The 27,499-nt window shown below is 42.0% G+C and overlaps 1 protein-coding gene across 10 annotated transcripts in view; it reads left to right on the top strand.

The window, feature by feature from the left end:
* LOC138753961 (myoferlin-like) overlaps positions 1-27,499 on the top strand; it is a 128,304-nt gene that overhangs the window by 65,595 nt on the left and 35,210 nt on the right. For 8 of the 10 annotated variants that reach the window (XR_011351526.1, XM_069917595.1, XM_069917588.1 and 5 more), the window contains exons 21-38: positions 2,541-2,641; positions 4,733-4,925; positions 6,613-6,768; positions 6,896-7,027; positions 7,773-7,936; positions 9,250-9,364; positions 10,286-10,388; positions 12,273-12,409; positions 13,231-13,398; positions 14,025-14,136; positions 15,559-15,636; positions 16,405-16,586; positions 18,010-18,174; positions 19,179-19,280; positions 20,008-20,169; positions 22,647-22,800; positions 25,635-25,769; positions 26,544-26,596. Coding sequence is in view for 9 of the 10 variants with exons in the window: in XM_069917595.1 (XP_069773696.1) it covers positions 2,541-2,641; positions 4,733-4,925; positions 6,613-6,768; positions 6,896-7,027; positions 7,773-7,936; positions 9,250-9,364; positions 10,286-10,388; positions 12,273-12,409; positions 13,231-13,398; positions 14,025-14,136; positions 15,559-15,636; positions 16,405-16,586; positions 18,010-18,174; positions 19,179-19,280; positions 20,008-20,169; positions 22,647-22,800; positions 25,635-25,769; positions 26,544-26,596 (2,412 nt within the window). In the remaining variant the exon portion in view is untranslated. The remainder of the gene's footprint in view (positions 1-2,540; positions 2,642-4,732; positions 4,926-6,612; positions 6,769-6,895; positions 7,028-7,772; positions 7,937-9,249; positions 9,365-10,285; positions 10,389-12,272; positions 12,410-13,230; positions 13,399-14,024; positions 14,137-15,558; positions 15,637-16,404; positions 16,587-18,009; positions 18,175-19,178; positions 19,281-20,007; positions 20,170-22,646; positions 22,801-25,634; positions 25,770-26,543; positions 26,597-27,499) is intronic. The other 2 variants (XM_069917593.1, XM_069917589.1) reach the window with 1 other exon arrangement.

The following is a 27,499-nucleotide window of genomic DNA, read 5'->3' as shown; positions in this document are numbered from 1 at the left end:
CTTTCTTTCAGGTCACCACAGAGTTCCTTTTCTGTTTCCCTTATTTTAAGTGAAACATTATACAACCGGCCATCTCCTCTTGTATGGACCACAAGGGCTTTGAATAGGCTGAACTAAGAACTCACAACCTGTCTTCAAAATGGGGGTTTTTCCACAAACTACATGACCCTCTTAGAACAGCCAACTGCATTCAGGCAGACTGTGGCACCAGACCTAATCTTCTGAGTCTGGTCATCTGTTGCTTTCCAAAACAATAATCCATTACTCCACAGCATGTCTAATTAATACCTACTTGTGAAGTCCCTATAGGCATTCTTCAAAGATTTTGCAAAGGCACCGGGACCCTGGACTATCTGGCTTGAGCAGAGCTCTTGGCATTTTAAATGAGATCTGTTTTGTGAAATATTTGTATCTTTTTGTGACCTAACTAAAAAATCTGCCACAATTTATCTCCTTTAAAACATATTTTTATACAATATTACCTAATATGTCACACAGTGAACAAAAGTGTATGAATCAGGTCTGAGCCCTTACTTGGGAGAGGTTAGGAATAATAAATGGAGAAAAATAAATATAGTGCATTGTAAAATAAAATTAAACTGAGATGTGTAGAAGCAAAAAAAAAATAGACTCTAATTTTTCTGGTGGACATAAGTAGGAACCGTATGACCTGCAGAGAACTTGTATTTTATAGTATTTTCTGCAGCCATTCTCAAAAGTCATTTTAGAACAGACTCAATTCTACCTTTATGTTAGATGCTCTCACTTATTGGGATTAAATTCCATCTACCACTACTTCTTCTTCTTCTTTTTCTTTGGCTTGGCTTCGCAGACGAAGATTTATGGAGGGGTAATGTCCATGTCAGCTGCAGGCTCGTTTGTGGCTGACAAGTCCAATGCGGGACAGGCAGACACGGTTGCAACGGTTGCAAGGGAAAATTGGTTGGTTGGGGTTGGGTGTTGGGTTTTTCCTCCTTTGTCTTTTGTCAGTGAGGTGGGCTCTGTGGTCTTCTTCAAAGGAGGTTGCTGCCCGCCGAACTATGAGGCGCCAAGATGCACGGTTTGAGGCGAGATCAGCCCACTGGCGGTGGTCAATGTGGCAGGCACCAAGAGATTTCTTTAGGCAGCCCTTGTACCTCTTCTTTGGTGCACCTCTGTCACGGTGGCCAGTGGAGAGCTCACCATATAACACGATCTTGGGAATGCGATGGTCCTCCATTCTGGAGACGTGACCTACCCAGCGCAGTTGGATCTTCAGCAGCGTGGATTCGATGCTGTCAGCCTCTGCCATCTCGAGTACTTCACTACCCATTGTATTAACTAATCAATATCATGCTCTAGCCGAGCCATTCTCAATGGGGCCTCAGCACATTAAAGAGGGGCCAAGTATAGAAGAAACCAACTAATCTTGACTGCTTCAGAGGGAAGGGGGTCCATAAACTTTGAGCAGAGTCCTAAGGGGGGACCATAGCCTAAAAAACAGTTGAGAATGGTTCCTCTCGACTACAGCTGTTGTTCTAAAATAAATCTCAACAGTACATTTCTCCGTATCTGAAAAGCTTGGGACCAGATGGTTTTCAGTTATTGGGCTTTTTCAGTTACCGGAACAATGGCTTTAAGCAGCTCAGTCTCTTCAGCAGAATACTTGATTCAGCGGTTAAACAACAAAAATAATGGCAGGGTTTTTGAGCATGAAATAATGTTTAAATCGTACCAAAAAATAATTTGATCTCTGCTTACCATGATCCACGAGAGCTCTGTTGTTATCAAAAAGGTGCCAACAGCATCAGAGCCCCACATGAGCAAGTCGGGTGATCATTTTTTTTCAACTTGTGACGTCATGTTGGCACCACAAAAAAGTTCAGTTAATTGATCATTTCAGTTAATGAAACTTCGGATAAGGGGAAACATACTGCATTATGTCATCTCCATACCTCCTACATTCATATCCAAATTGTTATGGCAAACAGATTCTATCACCAATGTGTATATGTACAGATGGTAGTGTAGGATGACTGTGATTGGCTGAGAGTGTAGCCACACCTACTGGCAGGTCTTAAAGGATTGCTCCTAGCCAGATCAGGTCATTCTGGACTGGTCAACCTACTTGTGATGTGCTCCAGTTAATAAAAGCCTTGTTTTGGATCAACAATTCTTTGGTTCTTTCTTCGCACTCTACCTACTGGCAGGTCTTAAAGAATTTCTCCTAGCCAGACCAGGTCATTCTGGACTGGTCGACCTACTTGTGATGTGCTCCAGTCTTTTAGTTAATAAAAGCCTTGTTTTGGATCAACAATTCTTTGGTTCTTTCTTCGCACTCTACCTACTGGCAGGTCTTAAAGGATTTCTCCTAGCCAGACCAGGTCATTCTGGACTGGTCGACCTACTTGTGATGTGCTCCAGTCTTTTAGTTAATAAAAGCCTTGGTTTGGATCAACATGTCTTTGGTTCCTTCAACACGCGTTACAACAGTAGATCAGGGAGGGTAAATCATGAAATATTAGATAATTTTTTTGATAATGATGTTTTATGTTCTTTAGAAAACTAATTTGGAGAACATCAAGCAGACTATGCCAGCTGAAGGAGCTCGCCTCACAGGGTCATGGTTAAAAATGCTTGACCATGTGGTGAAAGATTGCAGGTAAGTAGTACCAAGTTCAATCCACTAAAACGTGTGCATCAAATATTTAAATTGCTTTCATGGAGCATAGCGGTTACCACATCGCTGTTACAGCGCCAGCAACTGGAGTTCCAATCCGCCGCTGTCTGCAGGGAATTTGTATTTTCTCCCTGTGTCTTCATGGGTTTCCTCCCTCCCTTCAAAACGTACCGGGGGTGTAGGTCAATTGGCTGTAATTGGGCGGCACCAGCTTATGGCACTGGTCATCAGAAAATGGAGAGGACCCCTCCCCCCACCCCCAGTCTGAGAAGGAGAAGGAGAAGCAGATGAGTTACAGGACAATGATCATGGTGGCGGACCAGCGAGGAGTTCTGCTTTTGAAGAAAGACACAGGCGGTTGCTGTTGGTGACTCGAGGCGAGGAACCCATGCAAACTGTGGGCTGCTGGAGACTGTGGTCAAGGGACTTGCACCAGGCTGCCGACTGCTGGAACCTGGCTCAAAACTGGCTGGAGGTACCAGGTATCGGAACTGGGATGCAAGTTTGCTGAAGGGTTCCTAATCATGTCAGAGGTTCAGATCTGGAGCTCGGGTTGCCGATGGTTTGGACTGGACTCTGTGAAGCTGAGGGAGCACTGGAGGTAAATCCATGGACACAGTAACTCTGGAGGGAGCTCTCTTTGGCTGACTGTGAGGCACCAGGCAATTTCTGCCGATGGCAAAACTGTCTGCATTACAGCAGACAAAAGGCAATTTTGTGTAATATACTTTTTATTACATGCAATAAATTGAATCTTATGGGCCAAAAGGGCCTGTTTCTATGCTATATGTCTTTTTTTTTTAAATTCTAGAAACCAGATGTACTTTGGGCTGACAAGATTAAATCTTTCCCTCTAAGTGTGGGTGGATTGTCTTTCTGTCAGCAGTTTTTACACTCTTCACTGAACCTGTTGTTCACTGTTTTTCAAATATGTGTGATTGGCATAAGCTATATATTATCTACATTTTTCCCCATATTGTCTATGGGAAAGTAAGAGGACTAATTTTGAAAGTTATGTTATGAGCTTGGCTTTGGTTGGAGGGGTCAGGTCGCAATCTCACAAACAAGGGATTCTCACTAAGGGCAGACACAAGAAGTAATGCTCAACTCAAGAGGGTTATGAAGGCCCAATCACAATGTATATAGGGCAGGGATTGACAGATTTTAAAAGAACATAATAGCACAGCACAGGCCCTTCAGCCCTTGATGTTGTGCTGACCAATGTAAATCTGCTCCACGATAAACTAATTTTTCACCCACCTCATACCCATGACCCTCTATTTTTTCATGTATCCATGTGTCCATCCAAGAATCTTTTGAATGTCCCTATTGTATCAGCTTCCACCACCATCCCTAGCAATGCATTTCAGGCACCCACCACTCTGAGTAAAAAATTCTTACCTCTGACATCTCCCCTAAACTTTCTTCCACATTAAACAGATGCCCTCTGGTATTTGCTATTGTTTCCCCAGGGAGTAGGTGCTGGCTGTCCACCATACCTGTGCCCCTCATAATCTTAAAAACCTCAATAAGTCACCTCTCATCTTTCATCGCTCCAAAGAGAAACCATAGCTCTGTAAACCCTGCTTCATATGACACATTCTCCAATCCAGACATCATCCTAGTAAATCTCTGCACCCTCTCCAAAGCATTCTACTTCACTCCTGTATTGAGGTGACCAGAACTGAACACAGTGTGGTTTAACCAAAGCTTTACTTCTCGGCTCATGAACCCAATTTCCTGACTACTAAAGGCCAACATACCATACATACTTCTTAACCTATCACTTGTGCAACACCTTGAGAGATCGATGGACATGGATCCTCTGTTCCCCCACACTGTTAAGAATCCTGCCATTAACCACGTGATCTCCTTTCAAGTTCAACCTTCCAAAGTGCATCACCTCACACTTATCCAGATTGAACTCCATCTGCCACTTCTCCACCCAACTCTGCATCTTGTCTGTGTCCTGTTGTAACCTACGAAGTTGGTGCATCATACGTGTGCCTCTACTCTACTCTGCTTAAACCTTCTGGCTAATCTGTTTTATTATTCTTTTCCTCCCTATTGCAGTCAGTCACTGCCATCAGTGAAAAGGTTGCCCAATGTGACTGTCCTCGATCAGTACCTGTATAATCAGCAAGTTTCCACTCTCAAGAAAATCAGGAAATCTGCTGAGAAACTGAGGGATAAAGCTGTTGATGTTCAAGACAAGCTATCTGAAGTCGAAGACTGGATTGAGAGGCTCACATCAGTAGCAGTGGAGGTTTGCTTTCTAGTGTTTAATACAAATGTAAAAAGATGACTATTCCTAGTGCAGAGTTGCATTTTGGCAAGTTCTGAACAGTTTGTACATTGAACACTACAGTACATAGGCCTTTCAGCACTCGATGTTGTACTGACCCATATATTCATTTAAAAAATGTACTAAACCCACCCTACCCCATAACCCTCTATTTTTCTTTCATCCATGTCCCTGTCTAGGAGTTTCCTAAATGCCCCTAATGTTTTAGCCTCCATCACCATCCCTGGCAAGGCATTCCAGGCACCCATTCTCTGTCTTTAAAAAAAACCCACATACCCCTGATATCTCCCCTATACTTCCTTCACTTTGTACAGATGTCCTCTGGTGTTTGCTATTCCTTCCCTAGGAAACAGGTGCTGGCTGTCCACCTTATCTATGCGTCATAATCTTATAGACCTCAGTTAAGTCTCCTCTCATCCTTGCATTTGAGATTGGATTGTAAGGTAGCATAACATGTTTTGGGAGTGCTTAAAACTGGTTGACTGGTAGGAACTCTAACACGTAAGAAGTATTGGGTGTTGCACATGAATTAGAGTGGGATCCTGTGCACTTCTGAGAGAATCAAAGAATTTAATAAAATTATGTATATGGAAGTAGATGGGCATGTTGAGAGGGTGATCAATATAGCACATGAGCTCCTGACATTCATAAATGTATGAACTACAAACCCAGAGTGTCCTGTTCAAGTCAGAAAACATTGAGATGATGCTCAAATCCTGCAGAAGATGCAAAAATGATTTAAATTTTAATTTAAAAAAATTTAGGCATACAGCACCGTAACAGGCCATTTCGGCCCCACGAGTCTGTTCCACCCAATTTACCAATTAACATACATTGTACATTTTGAATGGTGGGAAGAAACTAGAGCCCCCTAAGAAAACCCACGCAGACATGGGGAGAATGTACAACTCCTTACAGACAGCGTGGGATTTGAACCTTGGTCTGGTCCCGATCACTGGCGCTGTAAAAGCATTGTGCTAACTGCTATGCCAACCTTGCTGCCCTACCAGTGCAGTTCCATAGATTTCAGTGATAAGTTAGATTGGAGAAGCTGGGGTTATTCTTTTGGTGCTGAGGGGATTTGTTGAAAGTGTATTAATATCAGTATTGATTAGAGAAAGTAAAAAAGAAGAAACTGTTCCCATTCTCAAATGGTTTAAGGCCCAAGGGCCATGTTAAAAATGATAACCTGTACCAAGAGAAAAATGAGGAAAAATTTTGTAATGCAAGAAGTAGTTGTGATCTGGAACTTGCCCTAAGTAATTGTGGTGGAAACTGAATCAAACAATCCAATCCAATGGATTGGCCCTCAGGAATAATATGTGGTGCTCTAGGCTAAGACTGATGGGATGCTCTACCAGGAACCAGCAAAGAATTAATGGAATGAATCGTAACCTCTTGTGCTGTAACAATTGTGAATCACTGGTTTCCGCTCCCAATTGGTTATCCATTGACTGGAAAGTGCACCTTCCAACATCAAGTTAAAGGACTGGATAGACTAAGTTATGGTATGTCTAAAGCTGGATGTTCCAGAGCTCTTACTGCAAGCTCCCCATAAGAGGTGAGGAGACTGATAAAGAAGGTCAACAGAAGAAATAAGCCTGGAACCAATAAGTAACAGCTTGTGCATTCTTTTCTGACCTTCTAGCCCCAGAACAGCCTGCCTGACATCATAATATGGATGCTGTGTGGAGAGAAGCGAGTTGCTTATGCCCGCATCAAAGCACAGTCAGTTCTGTTTTCAAGCGATGACAGGAAATGTTGTGGGAAATGTTGTGGGAAGTTACAAACAGTGTTTATGAAGGTAGGTCAGCATGTCCTAGAAATGTTTGGAGTTTGCTTGATGTTTCATCCCAGAGTTTTTTTTTCCACATTTTTTAAATGAAAGCCAGTGAAGATTACTTGCTCAATTATTGCACTGATATTAACAGTATCCCCTGGACAAGATGCATGAAATGAGGACTGCAGCTCAGGTCCACCTTTGGATCTGGTTGGGGTTGTCTTCAGATGAAGAGGAATTTGAAAAGCTCATTGATGGAAAATTTATGATTGCTGCCGAAAGAGTAAGTTGAATTGTGCTGTAACAGCTTAACAATCATTTGACTCTTACTACTCCAAGATCATTACCCTAATTTTCTTATTCAATAAGACTTGATATAAGATTTTGGAGCTATATTCTGAGCACATTCTCTGGGACAGGTGGCAGGTTCTAAACCCTATTCCAATAGCATTCAAGTTCAAGATTGTTTTATTGTTATGTAATAATACATAAAAATGTAATATACGTGATGTACTTCAACATTTGGCTGCATTTAGGACACCACGAGCCTTGCCAGGTGCCTCTAACATTACGAGAAAGAGAAGCAAATGAGATTCCCTTCAGAGTTACTGAGTGTCCATGGATTCGCCTCCAGTGCTTCTGCAACACACAGACTTCTGTTTGATCCATTGCCAACTTGAGCTCCAGATCCAAACCTCCGATATGATCAACACCCAAGGCCCTATGAGAGCACTTCTTGCCCTCAGCACCCTCTCAAATCCTTTCAGCTCCCCATTGCATCGCACTTGGAAAGGCTGAAAGCATCCGCCAGTACCCTGATTCAGTGTTCGACAAGTTGGTATTGTGTGTGGGACTGAGTTCTTCTTCTGGAGGACTGGTTGTTTTCCTCTTTCCCCTTTGGTGGACTGGTGTACATTTTGTTTGTACATTTTGTAACTGCCTTAACTGAGTTGCCGTTCTCTATAACCAAGCCTTCATTGGAGCAATATGTATCTATTTTGCTGTTAGGCGTTTGTTTTATTTTTCAGTACGAAAATCAAGCTAAAGTCATGGGCCATTGGGGTACCAGTGGATTACTGCACCACCCAATATTTTCTGATGCAATGGGTAAAATACGGCTTTCAAAAAGAGATTTCTACCCTCTGAAAGGTTGGCAATGGGATGGAAAATGGACCATCGACCCAGAACAGTGGTATGCTTGTTTCTTTCTCATTGAGCTATGTAGTTGGTGTTGGGTGTTGTGGAAGGGAATCTTACAAGGGGAGTGGAATGGTGCAGTAGTTAGCATGCTGCCTCACAACTTCAGCGATGCAGGTTCCATTCTGATGTCTGGTTTGCATGTTCTCAGTATCATCGCATGTGTTCCTTCTGGATTTCCAGCTTCCTCCCACACCCGATAGATGTGCAGATTGGTGGGTTAATTGACCTCCCTGGTGTTGTATGTTCAGGAAAATCAGGGTGGAGTGGGCAAATAGGGTTGCTCTGAGAATCAGTATAGTTTGTTGTTCAAATAAAAGTATGGGTTTTCTGATCATCTTGTAGTTTTTAATCACAAAAAACCCATCTCCCTTCCTTTAAAATTAGATGCAATCTAAGTTGTCAAGTTATTAAGGACAGGCACCTTTCCCTTTTTTCCTAATTCTTGATTATCAATTTTTTAAATACAAGACCTATTTTGAAATTCAAATATCTAAAACATGTTCAACTGTTTCTATGTTGGTAACATTATCCGATTGATCATAAACAGATTAATGTTGTGGAATGTTGGCACACATGGCTGAGATTTCAAGTTCCAGTCAAGAAATTCCATCCTATCTGGGATGATACTCCACTGCTGTACTCCTTCCTGTCTTTCAAATTACAGTAAAAACTCTTGGCATCTTTGGGGATTGGTAGATGCCCGATTAGTGAATTTTCCAGATGCTTGAGGTTGTGTGTTCTGAGAGTGGCAAACTAACCGAGGCATGCCAGTTTTAAACCTCCGTATTTTTTACCTATTTATTTTCCATGATTTTTTTTGCCAGTTTCTTAAGGCTGCCGGTTTCTTGAATTCTGGATAACAGGTTTTACTGTACACTTTAAACTGATACAAAAGATCCTGCAGTTTTTTTCTGGTAAAAAAAATCTGAAGGGATCTCTCAGTGTTCTGACCAAAATTATTCCTCAACCAACATTACTTAAAAGTGCAGCTGCCTATTGTCACATTGCTCTTGGTAGGATATTGTTTTATGCAAATACATAGATTGCTGTGTTTTCTTTGTTAAAGCCAGTGACCACAATTCAAAAAGTGCTTTATTAACTGCAATTACTGAGGCTGTAAACAAAAACAATGCATGTCTTGCTTTGTAAAGTGAATATTCCTTTTCCTGCTGAGTGAATACTCAGATACAGTAACTTGGACTTGAATTCCAACTACTGGGGTCATAAGCAAGTATTCCTTTTGAGATGGTATGAGTGGCTTGTTTCAAATGTGAGGGTTCACTGGTTTCTTCCTTTCTTTAACAGTTTGCTGTTTGATCCTGATGCCGGCCACAGTGAATTTATAGATGATGTGTATGAAAATGAATATCATTTGTCTGGAGGAGAGTGGAGCCCAGCTTTTGAACATTACACTGATGTAGTAGGTGTTTCATAAAATATTTCTTTTGCTAAACCTGCAATCCAAATGTTCATTATGAGGCCTTTTAGGTCAATCTTCGTAACTGAATTATTTCATTTTCAGCATATCAAAACTACGTAAATTTCTTGAAGTACTTCAGATGGTATAATTTCAATTATTGAGTTTTACGGCACAGAAAAAAGTGCCCTTTGGCCCAGCTTGTCCATGCTGACCTACCCAAGCGAGTCCCATTTGCCTCCCCAAGTGTTCGGCCATATCCCTCCTGTGCACGTACCTGTCTGAATAGCTTTTGAAATGTATGATTGTATTCACCTCAATTTCCTCTGATAGCTCATTCCATATACCCACCCTCTATGTAAAATAGGTGCCCTTTAGGGTTTTTGCTGAGTATGTGCAGAGACCACTTTCTGTGGTTGTGAGAAGTTTGCAAATCAGCTCCAAGTAATGTAAACTCCCTTCACTTGACCAGTAAATTATATCAGACTTGATGGCACAACTTTCACACAGTGTTCTTCCAGGACTCTGCAATATTTAAATTGAAATATTTAAATTTTATTTAAAGCATGGTAGAAGCTGGTTCTGCCCATTTAAACCCATGCTGCCCAATTACACCCATATAAACTTACAACCCTATATGTTTTGGAAGGTGGGGGAAATCAGAGCAACTTACAAACTCCTTACAGACAGTGCTGGGTATGAACCTGGGTCAGTGGTGCTGTAAAAAGCATTGCACTAACTGCTATGCTATAACCATGTGAAAAAGATGCTTCTTGCAGTAGGTAGAGAAGAGAAACTTGCATTTTGGAGTTAAAAGGGCAGTATGCTCATCGTTCCTACTGCTGTTTCAGTTCTTTCTTTGGAGATGATGTGTATTTTACAAAGCATTACTATTTTGGAGTACTGTATAGTTTTTTCTTGTAGAAAGGGAATAGACACCGATCAATGGAAGAGATTGAATGTCCTGATGGATGGGAGTGGAAGGAAGAATGGAACATAGATCTTTATCGAGCAGTGGATGAAAATGGTATGTTGGCACATAGCCAATGGGACTGGCCTGAATCAGTCATATTGAATTATACATAACCGTTCTGAATTGTTTTCAAAATGTAGATGAGATTAACTCCAGGATGCCAAGACCAAAATCTTTATCCTTTTGAGTTCACGGAGGCAATTGCAAGGTTCTGAGGAATCTCTTTGTCTCTTCCACTGATGATGTCTTTAACATCTCGTCTGAAAATGATCTCACCACCATCAGGGCTTTGCACAGTTTAGAACTGTAACAAGAGTTTTGGATGAGGTTAAATACTCAAGTTTCTGAAGAGAGATTGGCATTCATAACCGTCTGATTCAGAAGGAAGAGTGTTTCCCCATGTGCCATAGCTGAAACTCATGATGCAGAGGGATAAAATGGTTTATACTAATATGAAGTAACATACATCTTATTCTCCAGGAGACAAAGCTATGGGATCACTTTAAGCATGTGTCTAAAATGTTCTGAATAAGTATATTGCCGATCTCATCTGTTTTGTTGTAAATACATTTGATTAAAATTGCCCTGATGGATTCAAACTCTTTGCTGTCTGAGCTTTCTAGTTTATCAGTTCCTCTTTGATTCAACCCTCTCTAAGCTTCCCTCTGTTCCTTTAGGAGTATAAGTGCACCTTCTCTGTTCCTCACAATTAAAATGGCACTTTCTAGTCTGAATCCAAATGTTTGAGTAGGTGGAGACACAAGATACTGCAGATGCTGGAATGTGGAACAAAAAAAAACTGCTGGAGGAACTCAGTGGGCCAAGTCCTGATGCAGTGTATCAACAAAAAACATCAACAGTTCCTTTGCCCCCAGAGATGCTGCCCGACTTGCTGTGTTCCGCCAGCATGCTTTTTCCTTTTGGTTGAGTATTTAATTTAGTCTCAAGTCTCAATAAAGAACTGAGGGAATGCTGCATGGTGGGAGATGCTTCCTTTAGGCTGCGATGTTAAACTGAGATACCATTCTTGCCTATTGCAGTTAACCTATCCCAAGGAACCATTTCATAAAGCAGATGAGTTATCCCTGGTGTCTTGGCCTATACTTGCTGGAATTTAGGAGAATGAAATATTTTGAATGTGGAAAGGCATGGACAGAGGAGATGTAGAAAGGATGTCTCCCATGGTGGGAGAGTCTAGGACAAGTGTGAACAACCTCAGGATTGAAGGCCGTCCACTTTAGAACAGAGAGGTGAAGGAATTTATTTCACCAGAGGGTGGTGAATCCATAGAATTTGCTACCACAGGTGGTTGTGGAAGCCAAGTCGTTGGGTGTATTTAAGGCAGAGTTAGTTAGGTTCTGAATTAGCCAGGGCTTCAAAGGTTATGTGGGGAAGGCCAGGCACTGGGGCTGAGTTGGGAAAATCGATCAGCTTATGATTAAATGGCGGGCAGACTCAATGTGCTGAATGGCCTATTTTGATGACTTGTGGCCTTTTGGTCTTGCATCTGTTTTTCAAATTTCATGATAAAAATCTCTGGTGATTCTGATGATGTTTGCGGGAATGTAATATGAACAGATTAACTGCTACATTTCATCTCTCCTCCAATTACTGGTTTGAACTTGGGTGCCTTAAAAGGCACTACAGAAATGTAAACCTTTAGGTTTTGAGACCCTCAGAAATGCTGTTGCTCTAGCTCAAACAACTCCTGGACATAAAGACTATTTTCATTCCAACCCTTCCTTAGATTTCTTTTTAACCCCCCCCCCCCCCATCCCCAAACCCAGACTGTTTTGAAATCCAACCTTGGTGACTAATCAAACTTCTTTATTCATCACATGCTTTCCCCTCTGCTTGCATCTTCAGGAATCCCAGGCACTGAAGTCTCATGGAGATAATATGCTGAATGTTCTTTAACATGTTTTCTACCTCTTGAAGGATGGGAGTATGGAAGACTTATTCCACCAGACAAGCTGCCAAAGACCTGGAATCCCACTGAAAAAGCCTATCACACACATCGACGTCGTCGATGGGTACGAAGGCGAACCAGGAGAATTGAGTCTTACCAAATTAAGGTACAGAATTACTGGAATCAGTTTTAGATTTCAAAATGTATTTATCACATTAGTCCTAGATTTGTTGCGAACAGCTGAGCTTTATTTCACATTTGTTTCCCTACCAGGTTAAAATCTTTTTCATTATGCAACGTGTTCTCCACTTCTTGCTGACCAAAGTATATGACTGCTGTATTAAACAAATTACCGTATAGTTCAGCATATAAGATGACCTTCAGATAAGATGGTCCTTATTTTCAGCCTGAATTTCACGGTTTTATCATATATCGGGTGTATAAGACAACCCACCAATTTTCTGCAAGGAACGTGTAGGAGATTGTTGTCCGGGCCTCCCGGTCCCAGCAAAAAACCAAACTTTGTTCCAACACCTCAATCTCTAAGTAACAAATCTGTAAATTAAGCAAGTAAATGATTACAATAACAGTAAAAAAAACCTTCAGTTCTGGCCCGGCAGATGCTAAATGGAACTGGGTCCAAGTCTTCAGCATCAGCTGCAGCTGGAGTCAGCAATGGCGACTCCATTCTCAACATCAGGCTCTACAATTGTAAAATGTTTGGGTAGGTTATGGTGGTGGTGGGGAGGTGTTGAGGAGCAACAGCGCTGGCAGTGGGGAGGTGCTTCCGGGTTGTCTTACATGCCGAATATTGTCGAGTGTTTTGTTTAGTAGAATATTAGGTTTAGTTTTTGTATCTGGCGTATAAGATTACCTCTTATTTTTAGTGCTTTTGGGTGTTTTGAGGGTTGTCTTGTACACTAAAATATATGGTATTTGACCCCTTAAATCCAAAAGATTGTAATTTGAGAATCTGTTAAATCACAGGAAGAAGACTTTGATCCTGATGGCTGGGAATATGCCCCTTTGTTCGGTTGGAAGTTCCACGTAAAACCGAACACAGGAGACACTTTCCGTCGCAGACGCTGGAGGAGGAAGATGATCCCCAAGGAACAACTGGGTCCAGCGTCCATTTTCAGACTGGAAGGTTCTTTAGTATGTGATTTATTTTTGATGTAAATTAAAAAATTTTCATTGAGTGAATGGAATCAGGCATACTGCAGAAGCAGTGATTGAATGACCTGTGGTGAAGAAGCATTTAATGGGGGTTGTCCAGAACTCAGTGATGCTGCCATGGAGCTATGACAGCTGCTGCCATGGAGCTATGACAGCTGCTGTGTGATGTTCTTATGGCAGAAAACAATTTTCTCTGGTGCTTCTGTTGGTTGTAGGATTGGAGGCAATCCAGATGAGATACACCAGGCTAAAATCAGAATCAGAATTTTTTTGTCACGAGCCAGTCACAAAATTCAGTGTTCTGCGGCAACATCATAGCGAAAACATTCATATTATAAACCATCTTACAACAATAAATATAAAAAAATATAGTATTGCATGAAAAGTAAGTCAGTGTCTTTGGTTGATTGATTATTCAGGAAAATTCCTGGTGTATCTGGTCCATGCTACATATTTGATTTGGCAAAAGTTTGCAAACTTGTCTGTCCAGGATAAGATTGACAAATAAGAAAGTAGGATAATTATTTGGACTGAGAAGTAGATTAAGAATGTCTCCAGTGATGGTGTTGCTTGTCCGTCAAAATAGCTTGTCTTTTATCCCCCAGTGTCGTGAAAATATTGATGCCACGGAAGATGAGTTTGTGACTAAAGAGAAGCCAAATGAGAATCACAATCTTTATGGATTAACTGCACCCTTTATTACTTGTCTCCTGGACCGTGAGTTGAACTATTTAATCTGTCAGTCGGTCCCCAACACATCTCCACTGCCAAAGTCAGTCCCTGACACCTCCCTGCTGCCAACTGTCCCAACTACGGTCCCCGCCCCTGCCCAGGAGCCCGAGGTCCCCGCTCCTGCCCGGGAGCCCGAGGTCCCCGCTCCTGCCTGGGAGACCACTCTCCTTGATGATGCTGGGACAACGGATTCTTCTGACTGCTTGCAGCTGGAGACAGCGGCGTATATTTTTTTAAACCGAGTACAGCGGAGGGTAAAGAAGAAGTGGAAAGAGAGAGAGGAGGGAGTTAACTGAAACGAGGACATCGATATCCATGTCCTTTAGTTTAAAGGCTGACCCTCGCACCTAATTTCTCCCCATGCGGTGTCTGACCCACCGACTTCCTCCAGTTGCTCCCTGATAGCTTGAGATTCCTGCTTGCTTCTCTGTGCCAACATCTAGCCATTTAGCGTCTGTCTGGTTCTGAGCTCTGTTGTTATCAAACTAGTGCCAGCAGAGCGTCAGAGCCCCACATGGGCAAGTCAGGTGGTGAATTTTTTTCAACTTATGATGTCATGTTGGCATTTAAAAAGGTGCATGAAAGGAAATTTTTAACGTGATTTCCCTGATCAGCAGCCCAAAATGCATAAAATGCACCCAAAAGTGTTCAGGAAGCCAACTTTTTGTTGTCCAATGTGATCTGACTGATATTGCTGGTTATGGGTGTAAGCTGTGTATAAATCAACTTTGCCATTTCCTCTATAGCAATAGTGACTGTATTTCAGCTAAATTGAAAAGGTTTATCACAACTTGAGATTGTAAAAGTCACATCTCAAGTGTAAACCATGTTCTTTTTTAACCTCTGCAGTGTCGTGCAGCCATTCTCAATCTTTTTTTTATATATGCCCCCCTTAGGACTCTGCTCAAAGTTTATGGGCTTACTTCCCTGTGAAGCTATCAAGTTTAGTTGGTTTCCTCCATACTTCTACCGACTGCATAAAAACATTTTATGATTTCAGTCCATGGCCCTCTTTAAATATACTGTTGTCCCCAGCAATGGCTGGAGTAGTGCTGTGCCTAATGTTGGACTGAAGGCTAAGTGAAGAGATAAGGTTCGGTGAATTTCTTTAGCAATGATGAAATTCCTCCAATCCTGAAACAATGGAAAAGAGCAGAGGCGGGGATGGGCTAACAGTCTTTTACACCGAACCTTTCTTTAAAAAAATTGTACTGAAATTGATAATTATGTGCATTTTTCTGTTGAGATAAGATATAAAACCTCCGAGTGATGTGCTGTCACCCATTTGACAAAACTCTTGTGTAGTTACTTCCATTCCGAGAATTTGAGGATTGAAATGATTGCTACTTGGTGACAAAGAACTGAACAATCCTCCTGACAAATGTCATTTTCTATCTTTCCATTCAGCTCCCACGTCTTTCCAGCTCCGTGGCTACATCTATCAGGCAAGAGGTTTGCTTCCTACTGACAGGAGTAACTTTGCAGGTTAGGATATTAACAAAACTGCAGGGTTGTATCTTCTAGATTGTAGGTAGAGGTCTGCAATTTGGGAGTGAGAGTGTCTATGTAAGTGTCCCATATGGCAGGATGTGTTTGCATGGGAGTTTTTATGGTTAAATCTTTTGTCACAAGATATGTTGTTTGGTTTTTGGAGCTGTGTGCCAGGGAATGGGCCCATAGCAGAAAGGAAGCGGATAAGTTACAGGAAGTATAAGAATTACAAGGGCTGCTTGAGATAGCATCGTGTCGTTCCTGGGCTCACTGTCCCATCCAATTTCATTAGTTGAGGCGGCACTCTCAATGATTTTGCTTTTTGTATTATGGCAGGGGACTAAAATCAGTTCCATCTCCCTCTCCATTTTGTTGCGATGGGGTGGGTTGTTGTGCAGTACTGGCTGTGTATCAGATCCACCCTAACCTAGTGAATCAAAATGATGGACCTTCAGGCTGAAGTATGGAGACATCTGCCCCAACTCCAACTACCTCAGATTTCAGATTTATTGCCAGAGTACATACAAGACATCACATACAACCTTGAGATTCTTTTTCCTGCAGGCGAGGCAGAATTACCACTTATTGGTAGTGCAAAAAGACTGTAACAGTGTATAAATTTAAACAAATAAAGTACTGTAAGCCTATAACAAACATCAACAAACTGACTGTGCCATACAGAGAGAATAAAAAAATGTGCACAAGTAAGAGCCCTTAAATGAGTCCCTATCCTACTGTGTTTGAATTTGAATTTTGTTTCAGATCCTTATGTCCAGATGTCCTTCTTGTACCAGAGCAAAAAGACTGCGGTTATCAAAAGCACAGTGAGTCCAACATGGGACCAAACATTGATAGTTGAGAACATTGAAATCTATGGCAACCTCAGGGAAATTGTCGAAAACCCACCGTGCATTATGCTCGAAATGTTTGACAGCAATCGTGTGGTAAGCTCCAGTTTAAAAAAAATTAAAAATAACTTTATCTTAATTGATTCTATTAGTTTTCAGCTGCCATTCTCAACCTTTTTTTGGCTATGCCCACCCTACCACCCCCCCCCCCCGCACTTAAGGACTCTGCTCAAAGTTTATGAGCCCCCTTCCCTGTGAAGCAGGCAAGTCTAGTTGTTTTCTTCCATATTTCTCTCCTACCGACTAAATAAAAAAACATTTAAAAAATCTTATAATTTCAGGCTGTGTCCCCTCCCCCATTTAATGTGCTATCATCACAAGAGGGAGGTGGGGGGCACAACCCCCATTTTTATGAATACTTTAGAGCACAGTTCCAATAGTTGAAGTAACCCTCTTCACGTGCTGTCAGATCTTCTGTGGGGTGGTCTGCAATAGGTGGACAGATGTGATGCCACTTAATGGCAAGAGAATTGCACCATCCATTGTGCTTGGCCTGTTAGAAGAAGATGATATAATGAGTTGCATGAGGCAATCTGTGTGTTGATGATGGACTTGAGCTTGGGGGCAGTTTAGTGTGCCTCAGTCTTCTGGTTTCTTACCCCCCTTGCAGTCAATTGCAGGAAATGCCACTGATCAATAAGATGGATAGCAAAGACTAAGTTTCCCAGTCATGTATTTTGAGCTGCTTAACTGCTTTAGCATTTCAGATCTACGTGCTCACCAGTTGCCTAATTCCAATACATAGTAAAACCCCTGGAGATTGGTAGATGCTGGATAAGTGTATTTTCCAGTTGCTTGAGATATACTCCAAAGAGCAAGTCTCAAGTAACTGGAAATCTCTGGAAGAAAGATCACAAAGACCCTGGCCAATGCCCTCCGCTGGCTGAACATTTGCCCCCATCTTCACCAAAACTTGATGTGTTATACAGAGAACATTTACTTTTATAATTTTAAAATTTTATTCTAGTTTTTTTTATATATTTTTAATTATCTAACAAATTATTTATTTTCCTCAATGTTTTTGCTGGTTGCTTGAATACTGGATAGCGAGTTTTACAGTATGCTGTTGATTGTTATGCAGTTCTTATCTATGTCCAGCTGTTGTGCAGTGCATGTTCACATGCCACTTGCACATCTGTGTCATTTTATTCATTGATAACCTTTCCTGGGAAAAGTGGGAGCTCTCCCCATCCAGTTCCAGAAAGAACAATTTAAGCCAATTATGGTCCTCTGCTTTATATTGATTGGAGCAACAGTCTTGAGTTGATTAAAATACCTTTATCCAGGCCTATCTACTGAGAGCTGAGCAACTCACGCCAATGGATAGATTTTTGCTCCACAGTGCCAATCCTGGCACTTCAGTAGAACAGTCTGATTTATTCTGTTATCTTGTGATTTGTCATGGTAGCACTTGTCATATGGAAAGAGCTGCATTAATATTTATCTGTCTTTTTTCAAGGGCAAGCATGAGTATATGGGTGGTACCCTATGCTACCCAAGTGTGAAATTGGATTCTTCATTGCAGTACATTCCTGTGCTTCATTGGTATCCAGTATTCAAAGAAGAGAGGTTTAGTGGCGAACTCTTGTTCTCCTGCGAACTATTTTTGAAACAAAAAGTTCTGGTAAATTGATGCTTTTGAGTTTAACAAATCTACTTAATGTGAACGTGTCATGTGAAAAGGTCTCTAAAGAGATCCAAAGTTTTATTTCCCAGATGATCATTTTGAACAACTTTTTAAAGTTCTTAACCTTATGAGGAGTTCTGATAGATTAGATAGGATATAAATATTACCACCAGCAGAAATTAATAACACAGGTGCTTGGGAAAATATTTAAACAGAGATTAAACAATGTGGAATACACTAACTTTTGAAGCATCACAGGTGATATGATTCTCTGATAGGGGATCAGCTGTAACCATACTGAATGGTGTAGCAGGCTCTACAGGTCAAATGTTTGAAAAATGAATAATATGCAATTTGACTAATGCTTGAAGGCTATAAAGTATTTAGGTTAATCAGAAAATTGGGAAAATGGGGCTAATTGAAAGATTTGGAGATCTGGTCTTCACATGATCCCCTTTCAGTGCTGGAAGATATCAGGTTATAAAATGCCTGGCCAATGAGAATGCCACCGATTTTGGAATAGAAAGGTGATATATTGACTCACTTCTCTGCGGGTGTGCGATTAGCCCAGTGGCAATGAGAAAGATCCCTCTTTCCTGTCATCACACCACACAGTAAGGGAGACAGAGAACACTGGCCATTCATGGGATATATGAAGGAGAAAAGGCAGCGTTCCTCTTCTCCTTCCACCCCCATTCCATTGTGTCTCAGAAATTCTCTCACAGAGTGACTGATGACTCATCTCCAATTTCCCACCTCCAAGTCAAGAGCCACCTCATACCCAAGGCCTTCCTGTTGAACATGAAGAGTAAGGTGGGAAATGGATGAGGGTTAGATGTTCTGGTGCTGATTTAAGGGAAGCTGTTTCCAATGTCATCAGCTTAGTGCATCAACTCCACACCACAGATGCTGCCTAACCTGATGAATATCTGCAGGTATTTCCGCAGAGAGCGTTTGCAGGGGGTTTTGCTGCAGGAGATTGAGATGCTTCTCTGTTGCAGGATGAGGATCAGAACTTGCCCCCTCGGCCTCCGATGAAGGACTCTGAGATATTGATGGTGCCACCAGGAATCCGACCACAGCTACAGATGACCATCATTGAGGTGAGCTTGCCTAATCTGTACCATGGGCTTCTCTTTCTCCTATACTCCAAATTCCTCACATAAAATGCCCACTGCCACTATGCCATGCTGCTCCTCAGCTCTCCCACCCCAACTTTGCTCCCTCTATCCAATTTGCTCTCCTTCCGCTTCTTTTACTATTGCTCATTCCCTCCCTGCTTAGTCTTTGTGCCTCTCCTCCTTAGCCCTGCAACCCCATCTAGGACAGATGGAGGCTAAATACCCATGATATTGTTTAGTGGTGTGGGAGACTTCTCCCAATTTCCTGAATAGTTTTCCTTTCTCAACGGTCATTAATTATTCAGTTCTCAGGATCTTGACATGTATAGTTTGTTTGCTACCTATGTTACGCCAAAATCACTTCAGGGTGGTACGGTTAGCATAGCAGTCAGTGCAACGCTATTACAGCGCCCAGCGATCTTGGTTCGAATCTGGCACTCTGTAAGGAGTTTGTATGTCCTCCCTTTGTCTGCATGGGTTTCCTCTGGATGTTCCAGTTTCCTCCCACCTTTCAAAAAGAACAGGGGTTATATGTTGATTGAGATATTAGAGCAGCACAGGCTGGTGGGTCAGAAGGGTCCGTTAGCGTGCTGTATGTCTGAATTTAATCAATTACAATTTAAAGTTAATTGGCAGTGAGTTATTTTGGCGCACTTGAGTTTGTGAGAAGTTCTACAGATTTGTTACTCAGATCTGATTTGTTTCTCAGATTCTTGCCTGGGGATTGAGAAACCTGAAAAACTACAACATGCTGAGAGTGACCTCCCCGAGCCTGGTGGTGGAATGCAGCGGAGAAATGATCCAAACTCCACCCATCAAAAACTACAGGAAGAATCCAAACTTTCCAAGCTCCACCTTTTTCATCACAGTGGTGGGTTGAAGTCTTAATTCTCTTATGTTCTCAGCATGAAAGCAAATCTGTCAACTTTGCAGTTTGGATTCTTGTTTTGATCCATTACAATTTCAATTCATTGCTTCACTTGTTAGAAGTATCATTCCGTTTTCCATGCCAACTTCCACCCATAAAGTTGCTTGTTAATGATCTGTCAGCTCCCTACTTCACATCCAGGAGAGTGAGTGACTGATTGGGAGAAAAGTCCTAGCAAATTTCAAGCGGACAGGATTTTGGGCAATGTTTCCGGAGTGCTGATTTTTAACTCTGATGAATTTCCCCCTGCTCTAACCCAGGGATCATGTACGGGGATCCTGCAGGTTTCCACATGAGTCATCAAGGATAGGTATATTGGCTGAAATTCCTTTCATTTAACTCACTGACTTTTGTCATTGGTCAAAAGCACCATCTGCTTTTTCACCCCATCTCAACTATCCATGGGTCACAGGGCAATGATGAGGCACAGGAACTCTGGCTGATTTTCTCACTCTGACGTGTGTTTAGATCAGCCATTCTCAATCTTTTTTTTTATGGCTATGACCTAGTTAGGACTCTGCTTAAAGTTTATGGGTCCCTTCCACGTGAAGCAGTCAAATTTTATTTTTTTTCTGTTCTCCTCTCCCACTGACTACATAAAAAATATTGATGTTACGTGAGGTGAAAAGGAAACAAGGTTTTAACTTAAATGTGCTGTGGCCCCCATTGAGAATGGCTGGTATAGATAATATTCAGCACTTGGGAAATGAGGTGAAACTTTTGCGTGCTCAACCCTGAGCTACTTTACAAGGTTCTGCTGCCTAAACATCAGCAATTTGAAACCAGAATAGACTTCCTGGTGTTCCTGTGAGGCATAATTGCAATCAACCAGATTTTCTCAGGATTCTGCATACAGTTTTGGGCTATTTTCCTTTGTGGTGGATAATAAGGAGACACAAGAAGCTGCAGATGCTGGAGGCTTGAGCAACAAGGAAACTGCTAGAAGACCTTAGCAGGTTGAGCAGCATCTGTGGGGGAGGGGGAGGAATTGACAATATGTCAGAATTGAGCGTGGAGAAGGAAGATGCCCAGTGTAATGGGGAGGACATTCACCAGAAGGTGATTGGTGGACTCTGAAGAATGACGGGGTTGGGAGGGGTGGCGTTGGGAGACAAAGGAAGGTGAATGATTGGTGAAAACAGACAAAGGAAAATAAAAGGCAGGTGGAACCAGGTTAGAGTCAGAGGGAGGGGAGGGGGAAATGGTTATGAACAGGAACACCAAGGCTATCAGTGTTGGAATCTGATGAGTAAGAAAGATGAAAGGGGAAACCATTGCGAGCGAGAGATGTGAAAGGCAAATGGGGAGGGAGATCCAGCAGGAAAATGTGGGTGGAACCAGGAGGAGGAGGGGAATCAAAATAGGTGAAGGGCCCCTGGAGGGGGGAATTGGGAGAAAATGTGAGGATGAGAAATGGATCGGAAGGAGGGAAGGGGAAGCAGAGGAAGTAAAGGTTAGCTGACATTGTAAAATTCACTGTTCATACCTTTGGGTTGTAGTCCACTCACAAGGTAGATGAGGTGTTGTTCCTCTAGTTTGCATTGAGCCTGGCCCAGAGACTGTGCGAGTTAGTGTAGGAATGGGAGGGGAGTTGAAATGGCATGCAACCAGGAGCTCAGAATGGCCACTGCGAACAGAGTGCTAGTACTCTGTATATTTATTGCCCAGTCTGTATTTGGTATCATTGATATAGAGAAGGCCATATTGGATGTACTGAATGCGGTTGATGAGGCTGGAGGAAGTGCATATGTATCTTTGCCTCATGTTGAAAGACCATTTAGGTCCCTGGATGTTGGTCAGGGAGGAGGTATTAAAAAAAAGTGTTATACCTCCTATGGTCCAAGGGGTCAGGAGAGCTGGGTGTGAAGGGATGACTGGACTGGGGAGACTTGGAGAGAGTTTCTGTGGATGGCAGAAGGCAGTGGGGAGGAGATGTGGCAAATCGTGAGATCCCATTACAATTGGTGGAAATAATGAAGGACTATTTGCTGAATTCTGAGTCTCGTTGGGCGACGTTGAAGTCCGGGGGACTATCTCTTATTTGGAAGGGATGTGAGAGCAGAAGTCTGGGAAACAGGCAATGCAAGAGAGGGTTCTAACCACAGGAGAAGAGTAACCATGGAAAAGGAGGGCATTTCAATTGTCTGGAATGGAAGGCCTCATTATAAGAGCAGATGCAATGGAAATGGCGAGTCTGGGAGATGCAGATGGCATGCTTGCAAGAGACTAGGTGGAAAGTTTTTTTAATCTTGGGAGTTATGGGAGTCAACAGGTATAAAGTAAATGTCAGTAGATATGATAAGTGTTTGCAGCTTTGTTTTATCAGCTAGTATGTGTCATGGGTTTGCGAGATGTTGTCAAAGCAATAAAGAAGATATTCAGAAGTGAAACTATGATTTATGATCATCACCTTGCCTCAGTTTCTACCTATAGATCCCATGTACAGTCCTCCCATTGTGATCAAAGTGATGGATTATCGAGCATTTGGATATAGACCAGTGGTAGGACAGAGTTCGGTGAAATCCCTCAGTGAATTCATCTGTGATCCCTACGCTGGATCAGGGGCTAGTGAAGGTAATCAAGCTGAATTCTTTGTTCTTCACTTTGACAATTGCCTGTTCAAGTTGCAACAAACCACACATACACCTCACCTGAAAAATGTTTACTGCGGGAATGTTACTATTCAGGAAGACAAATGGTGAAACTTTTCAATATCCATTCTTTTTTAAAAAAATTTTTTTTATTTTTCACACTATGAACCATGTTGACTAAAATACACATAAACCTTTCCCTCTTGAATATACACAGTGTCATTTTCTCCCCTTTTTCCCCCTCCCTTCTCACCCCCCTCCTCACCCACTCAACGTTCAACATATACGATACATTAAACCCATTAAACAATGTCATCATACAATGAAAATAAACAAGAAAATTGTGTCATCTACTTTTACACACTGGGTCAGTTCATTTCGTCTTCTTCTCATTCTGTCATTTTAGGGGGTGGAGATCCGCAGTAGGACTTCTCTGTTGTGTTCCATGTACGGTTCCCAAATTTGTTCGAATACTGTGATGTTATTTCTTAAATTATATGATATTTTTTCCAATGGAATACATTTATTCATTTCTATGTACCATTGCTGTATTCTCAGGCTATCTTCTGATTTCCAGGTTGACATAATACATTTTTTTGCTACAGCTAAGGCTATCATAATAAATCTTTTTTGTGCTTCATCCAAATTGAGGCCAAGTTCTTTACTTCTTATATTACTTAGAAGAAAGATACGGTACAATGTTTGCATACCACCAACTGAAAACCTACTTGAAGGACAAATTGGGAAACAGGCTGAGGTTACCAGAAGGAACCAGTTTTGAATATGTGATTACAGACAGAATGATAATTAAAAGATTTATAACAAACATGTACATCAAACTGCAAGAGAAAGAGTACAATGAAATAAGCTGTAAACCCAAACAAAACATAAAGATAAAGAATGAAACATGGGAAAAGCTATGCTCCGGAACTATGAGAAATACAAGAAACACAAGGTTACGCATGATACAATATAATTGGTTACACAGGCTATACACCACGCCCCTAAAGTTAAATAAATGGGACCCAACAGTATCAGATAGATGTTTTCGCTGTAAGAAGGAAACAGGAACGACAGTACATGCAATTTGAGCATGTGAGAAAGTGGGAAAGTTTTGAGAAGGTCTAAATCAGGTATTAAATAAAATCACAAAAAGTAGCATATCAATATGCATTCTTGATGGTGAAACCTCTCTCATCAGCTACCGAATCCAGCCACTACTTATTCATTCAAACATCAGAAACTAAGTTCCAGGTCCTTTTCATCTCATTCATTGAAGCACATAAGAGAACAGGCGACAAAACTTGTCTTTGTTTTCCAAGATCTCCTGAACTCGTGAGAATGTTGCAGTTTGTTCAGGATGTGCATGGCATTAAACATTTTGTGAGCCTTCAGGAGTGTGAAGAAGAGAATCATCTCCTCAACTACACACACCTGACGATGGCCTTACCAAGTACTTTGTCTCATCTGTGGGGGAGTCTACAAATCTCACATTAGCCTCATCAGCTAGCTCCAAACCCATGGGAATGTAGTAGGAGCAAGTCACCCTCAATCCCAATAGATTGCCAAAGAAGCTTGCAATTCTGAAGAGTAGCACGAGAGTTCTCCTGGGTCTTGGCTTAAATGTATCCCTCATTTAATGTTGCAAAAACAAATAACTTGGACGTGAACTCATTGCTGCCTGTTGTGTGTAAATTGGCAGCCATGAGACTTGCAACAATGACTGCACCAAAAAAAATTCTTAATTTGCTGGAATTTTTTTGGAGTTTGTGGGTGTCTTTTTGTAAAGAAGTGGGTGGCACGGTTAGCGTAGGGGTTAGCACTACCCTGTTACAGTGCCAGCGACCCAGGTTCAAATCCTGTGCTGTCTGTAAGGAGTTTGTACGTTCTCCCCATGTCTGCCTGATTTCCTCCAGGTGTTCAGGTTTCTCCCACCCTTCAAAAGATACCAGGGGTTGTAGGTCAATTGAGTGGCATGGGCTCATGGGCCAAAAAGGCCTGTAACCATGTTGTGTATCAATTAAAAAAAAATGCAAGTCTCTCCCTTATTTAAATTGATACTGCTGATCTAGAAATGGTCCTGTGCCTGCTCAGATTTGTACCATTTCAGCTGCCATGTTAATTCAGTTACATTAATTTAACATCATTATTATGTAAGATGAATGTTATGCAATGTGACACTACAGGTACACAATCCTTTACCCGGAACCCTTGGGGGACAGTGTGTTCCAAATTTCGGATTTTTCCAGATTTCAGAACAAAAGCCAGTTACCCCAGATTGAAGTCCACCCGAATTGTGCTGCTGTATCCACCCCCTTCCAGTCACGCTGGCGTTTTTCTCCCCCCCCCCCACCCAAGTTGCGCTGGTGTCTCTCCCCCCTCACCCACCTGAGTCGCGCCGCCGTCTCTCCCCTCCCTAGCCCACCCGAGTCGCGCTTCCGTCTCTCTCTCCCCTCGCCCCCACCTGAGTTGTGCTGCCGTCTCTACCCCCTGCCCACCCGAGTCGCGCTGCTGTCTCTTTCCCCCCATGCCCACCCGAGTTGCGCTGCCATCTCCCTCCCCTTCGCCCACCCAAGTCACGCTGCCGTATCTCTCCCCCCTCGCCCACCCGAGTCACGCTGCCATCTCTCTCCCCCCTTGCCCACCCGAGTTGCGCTGCCGTCTCTCTCCCCTTCGCCCACCCAAGTCGCGCTGCCCTCTCTCTCTCTCTCAATCTCTCTCTCTCTCTCTCTCTCACACTCTCTCTCTCTCTCTCTCTCTCTCTCTCTCTCTCTCCCTCTCTCCCTCCCCCCCCCCCCCACCCCGCTCTCTCCGCAGTACCAGCACTAGGGAAAAAAATGCCGGATTTTGGAGCTTTCTGGATTTTAGATATCGGGATAAAGGATTGTGTGCCTGTACTACATTGCAATCTGTTAAATGTTTCATCGTACACAGTTTCATATTATTATAGAGGTAAGTGTGAAACGATGAAAGTATATAAGGTTTCCAGAGATGCCTCCAGAATTGGATGCTTCTGACTGGACGCTTTAGGATTTACAAAACAGAAGGTTAAAGGTGACCTGCTGGTGACCTATGTAAAGCTACAGAGGCATTTTGGAGTTTTAGAGAATATTTTCCACTAGTGCTGTCATAGAAAACTAGAATTCATAAATAAAAGTCCAAACTGGTCCAAGTCCAAGTTGTAGACTCTGCCTGTGTTCAGTTAAGGTAAACAGCATTGTGAATTCTTGGGGAATTTGAACAACCATCAGGTTAAAATGAACTTGAAGCCTATGTGGATATTATGTTGCTATGTGCAACAGAATCAGAAAGCAGTTGGACCAAATGGCCAAATTGTCTGTCAGGGAGTCTGCTGGCTGTTTCCACTCATCCTTCCATGGTTCCAGATGGCCTCTATTCTTGATGTGGTGCAAGTCTCTATTTTCTCAAACACCATTGCCAAGCCTCCCTTTGACACAGGTCGAGATGATGAATTTTAACCACTTCACAAACTCTCTTTTTGCAATATTTTCTACAATTGTGCAGTCACCAGCAGAGGTCAGAGTTATCCTGGCTAATTATTCCTCCCATTAGTTTAGAGAGAAATACGATGATTGGTAACCCATTGGGTAAAAGAACATCTCTAACGAGCTACCTGCTGACCCCCAAATTTGTTTTGTGATGTAAGCTTCATTTCAAAACTAAGTTTATGTATCTTTAATGGAAATAATCTTTTATCTTCCTAAGTCACTGTGATGCGTTCCACTGCAAGTTTTCATGTTGAATCACCAAATATTGAGGTATGATGCTTCATTTTCAAATTCTAGAAACTATAATGAATCGAGATAATTATTTAATGTTCTATTATTTGTTTCAATGAGAACCTGATCATTCTTCTTAACTCCAGTGAGTACCTCCCAGAGAAATCAAATGTCCTCATTCCGGGGATCATTCTCATGAATGTCCTCTGGACCCTCTCCAATGTCAGTACATCCTTCCTTACATAAGGACTCCAAAACTGTTCTTAATGCAAGTTTGGTCTGACCAATGCCTTTTAAAGCCTCGACATTACATCCCTGCTTCGATATTCTTTTCCTCTCAAAATGAATTCCATCATTGCATTTGGCTTCCTTACTACCATTGGATGGGACGGTCGGGCACTTGGACCCCATGGAGAATGAATAGCCTCTTTTCCACTGGCACCTTGTCCCAGGAATTAACGGGGAATTAACTGGGACATGGTCAAGTGGAAAAAGAAAACAATCAGCACACAGCGTCAAATCACATCAGGGATCGACAGCCTTGTCCCCTGCTCATATGCCCAGCATCAGCTGATGCCAACGTGCCAATTAAATCAGTGGAAAAAGGACAGCAGAAAATCACCCATTTTCTATTGAAGATAGATTCTCCGATCCCGGGGATGAGTTGTATTCAGTAGAAAAGCAGTCAATCTCCTGGTTAAAGGGAAACAGCAGTGGAAAAAGCACAAAGGGCTATCCCAGGACACTGCACAGCCAGTGGAAAAAGGGCTACTGAAAAACTAAGTTGTAAACACTTAATGAACTTCTAAATGATTAATGAGTATGACCACTCAATATAAATATTTTTAGAAATATTCCAGTTTTTTTCAGTGCACATGTACATTGTGCAATGAACATACCAATAAACTCATGTCCACGGTCATTATCAAATTCTGCTTAGTA

This window comes from Narcine bancroftii, chromosome 2 (assembly GCF_036971445.1).
Source record: "Narcine bancroftii isolate sNarBan1 chromosome 2, sNarBan1.hap1, whole genome shotgun sequence".
Lineage (NCBI taxonomy): Eukaryota > Metazoa > Chordata > Chondrichthyes > Torpediniformes > Narcinidae > Narcine > Narcine bancroftii.
Note: the sequence above shows the minus strand (reverse complement) of the source record. Positions and strands in the feature narration are given on the sequence as shown.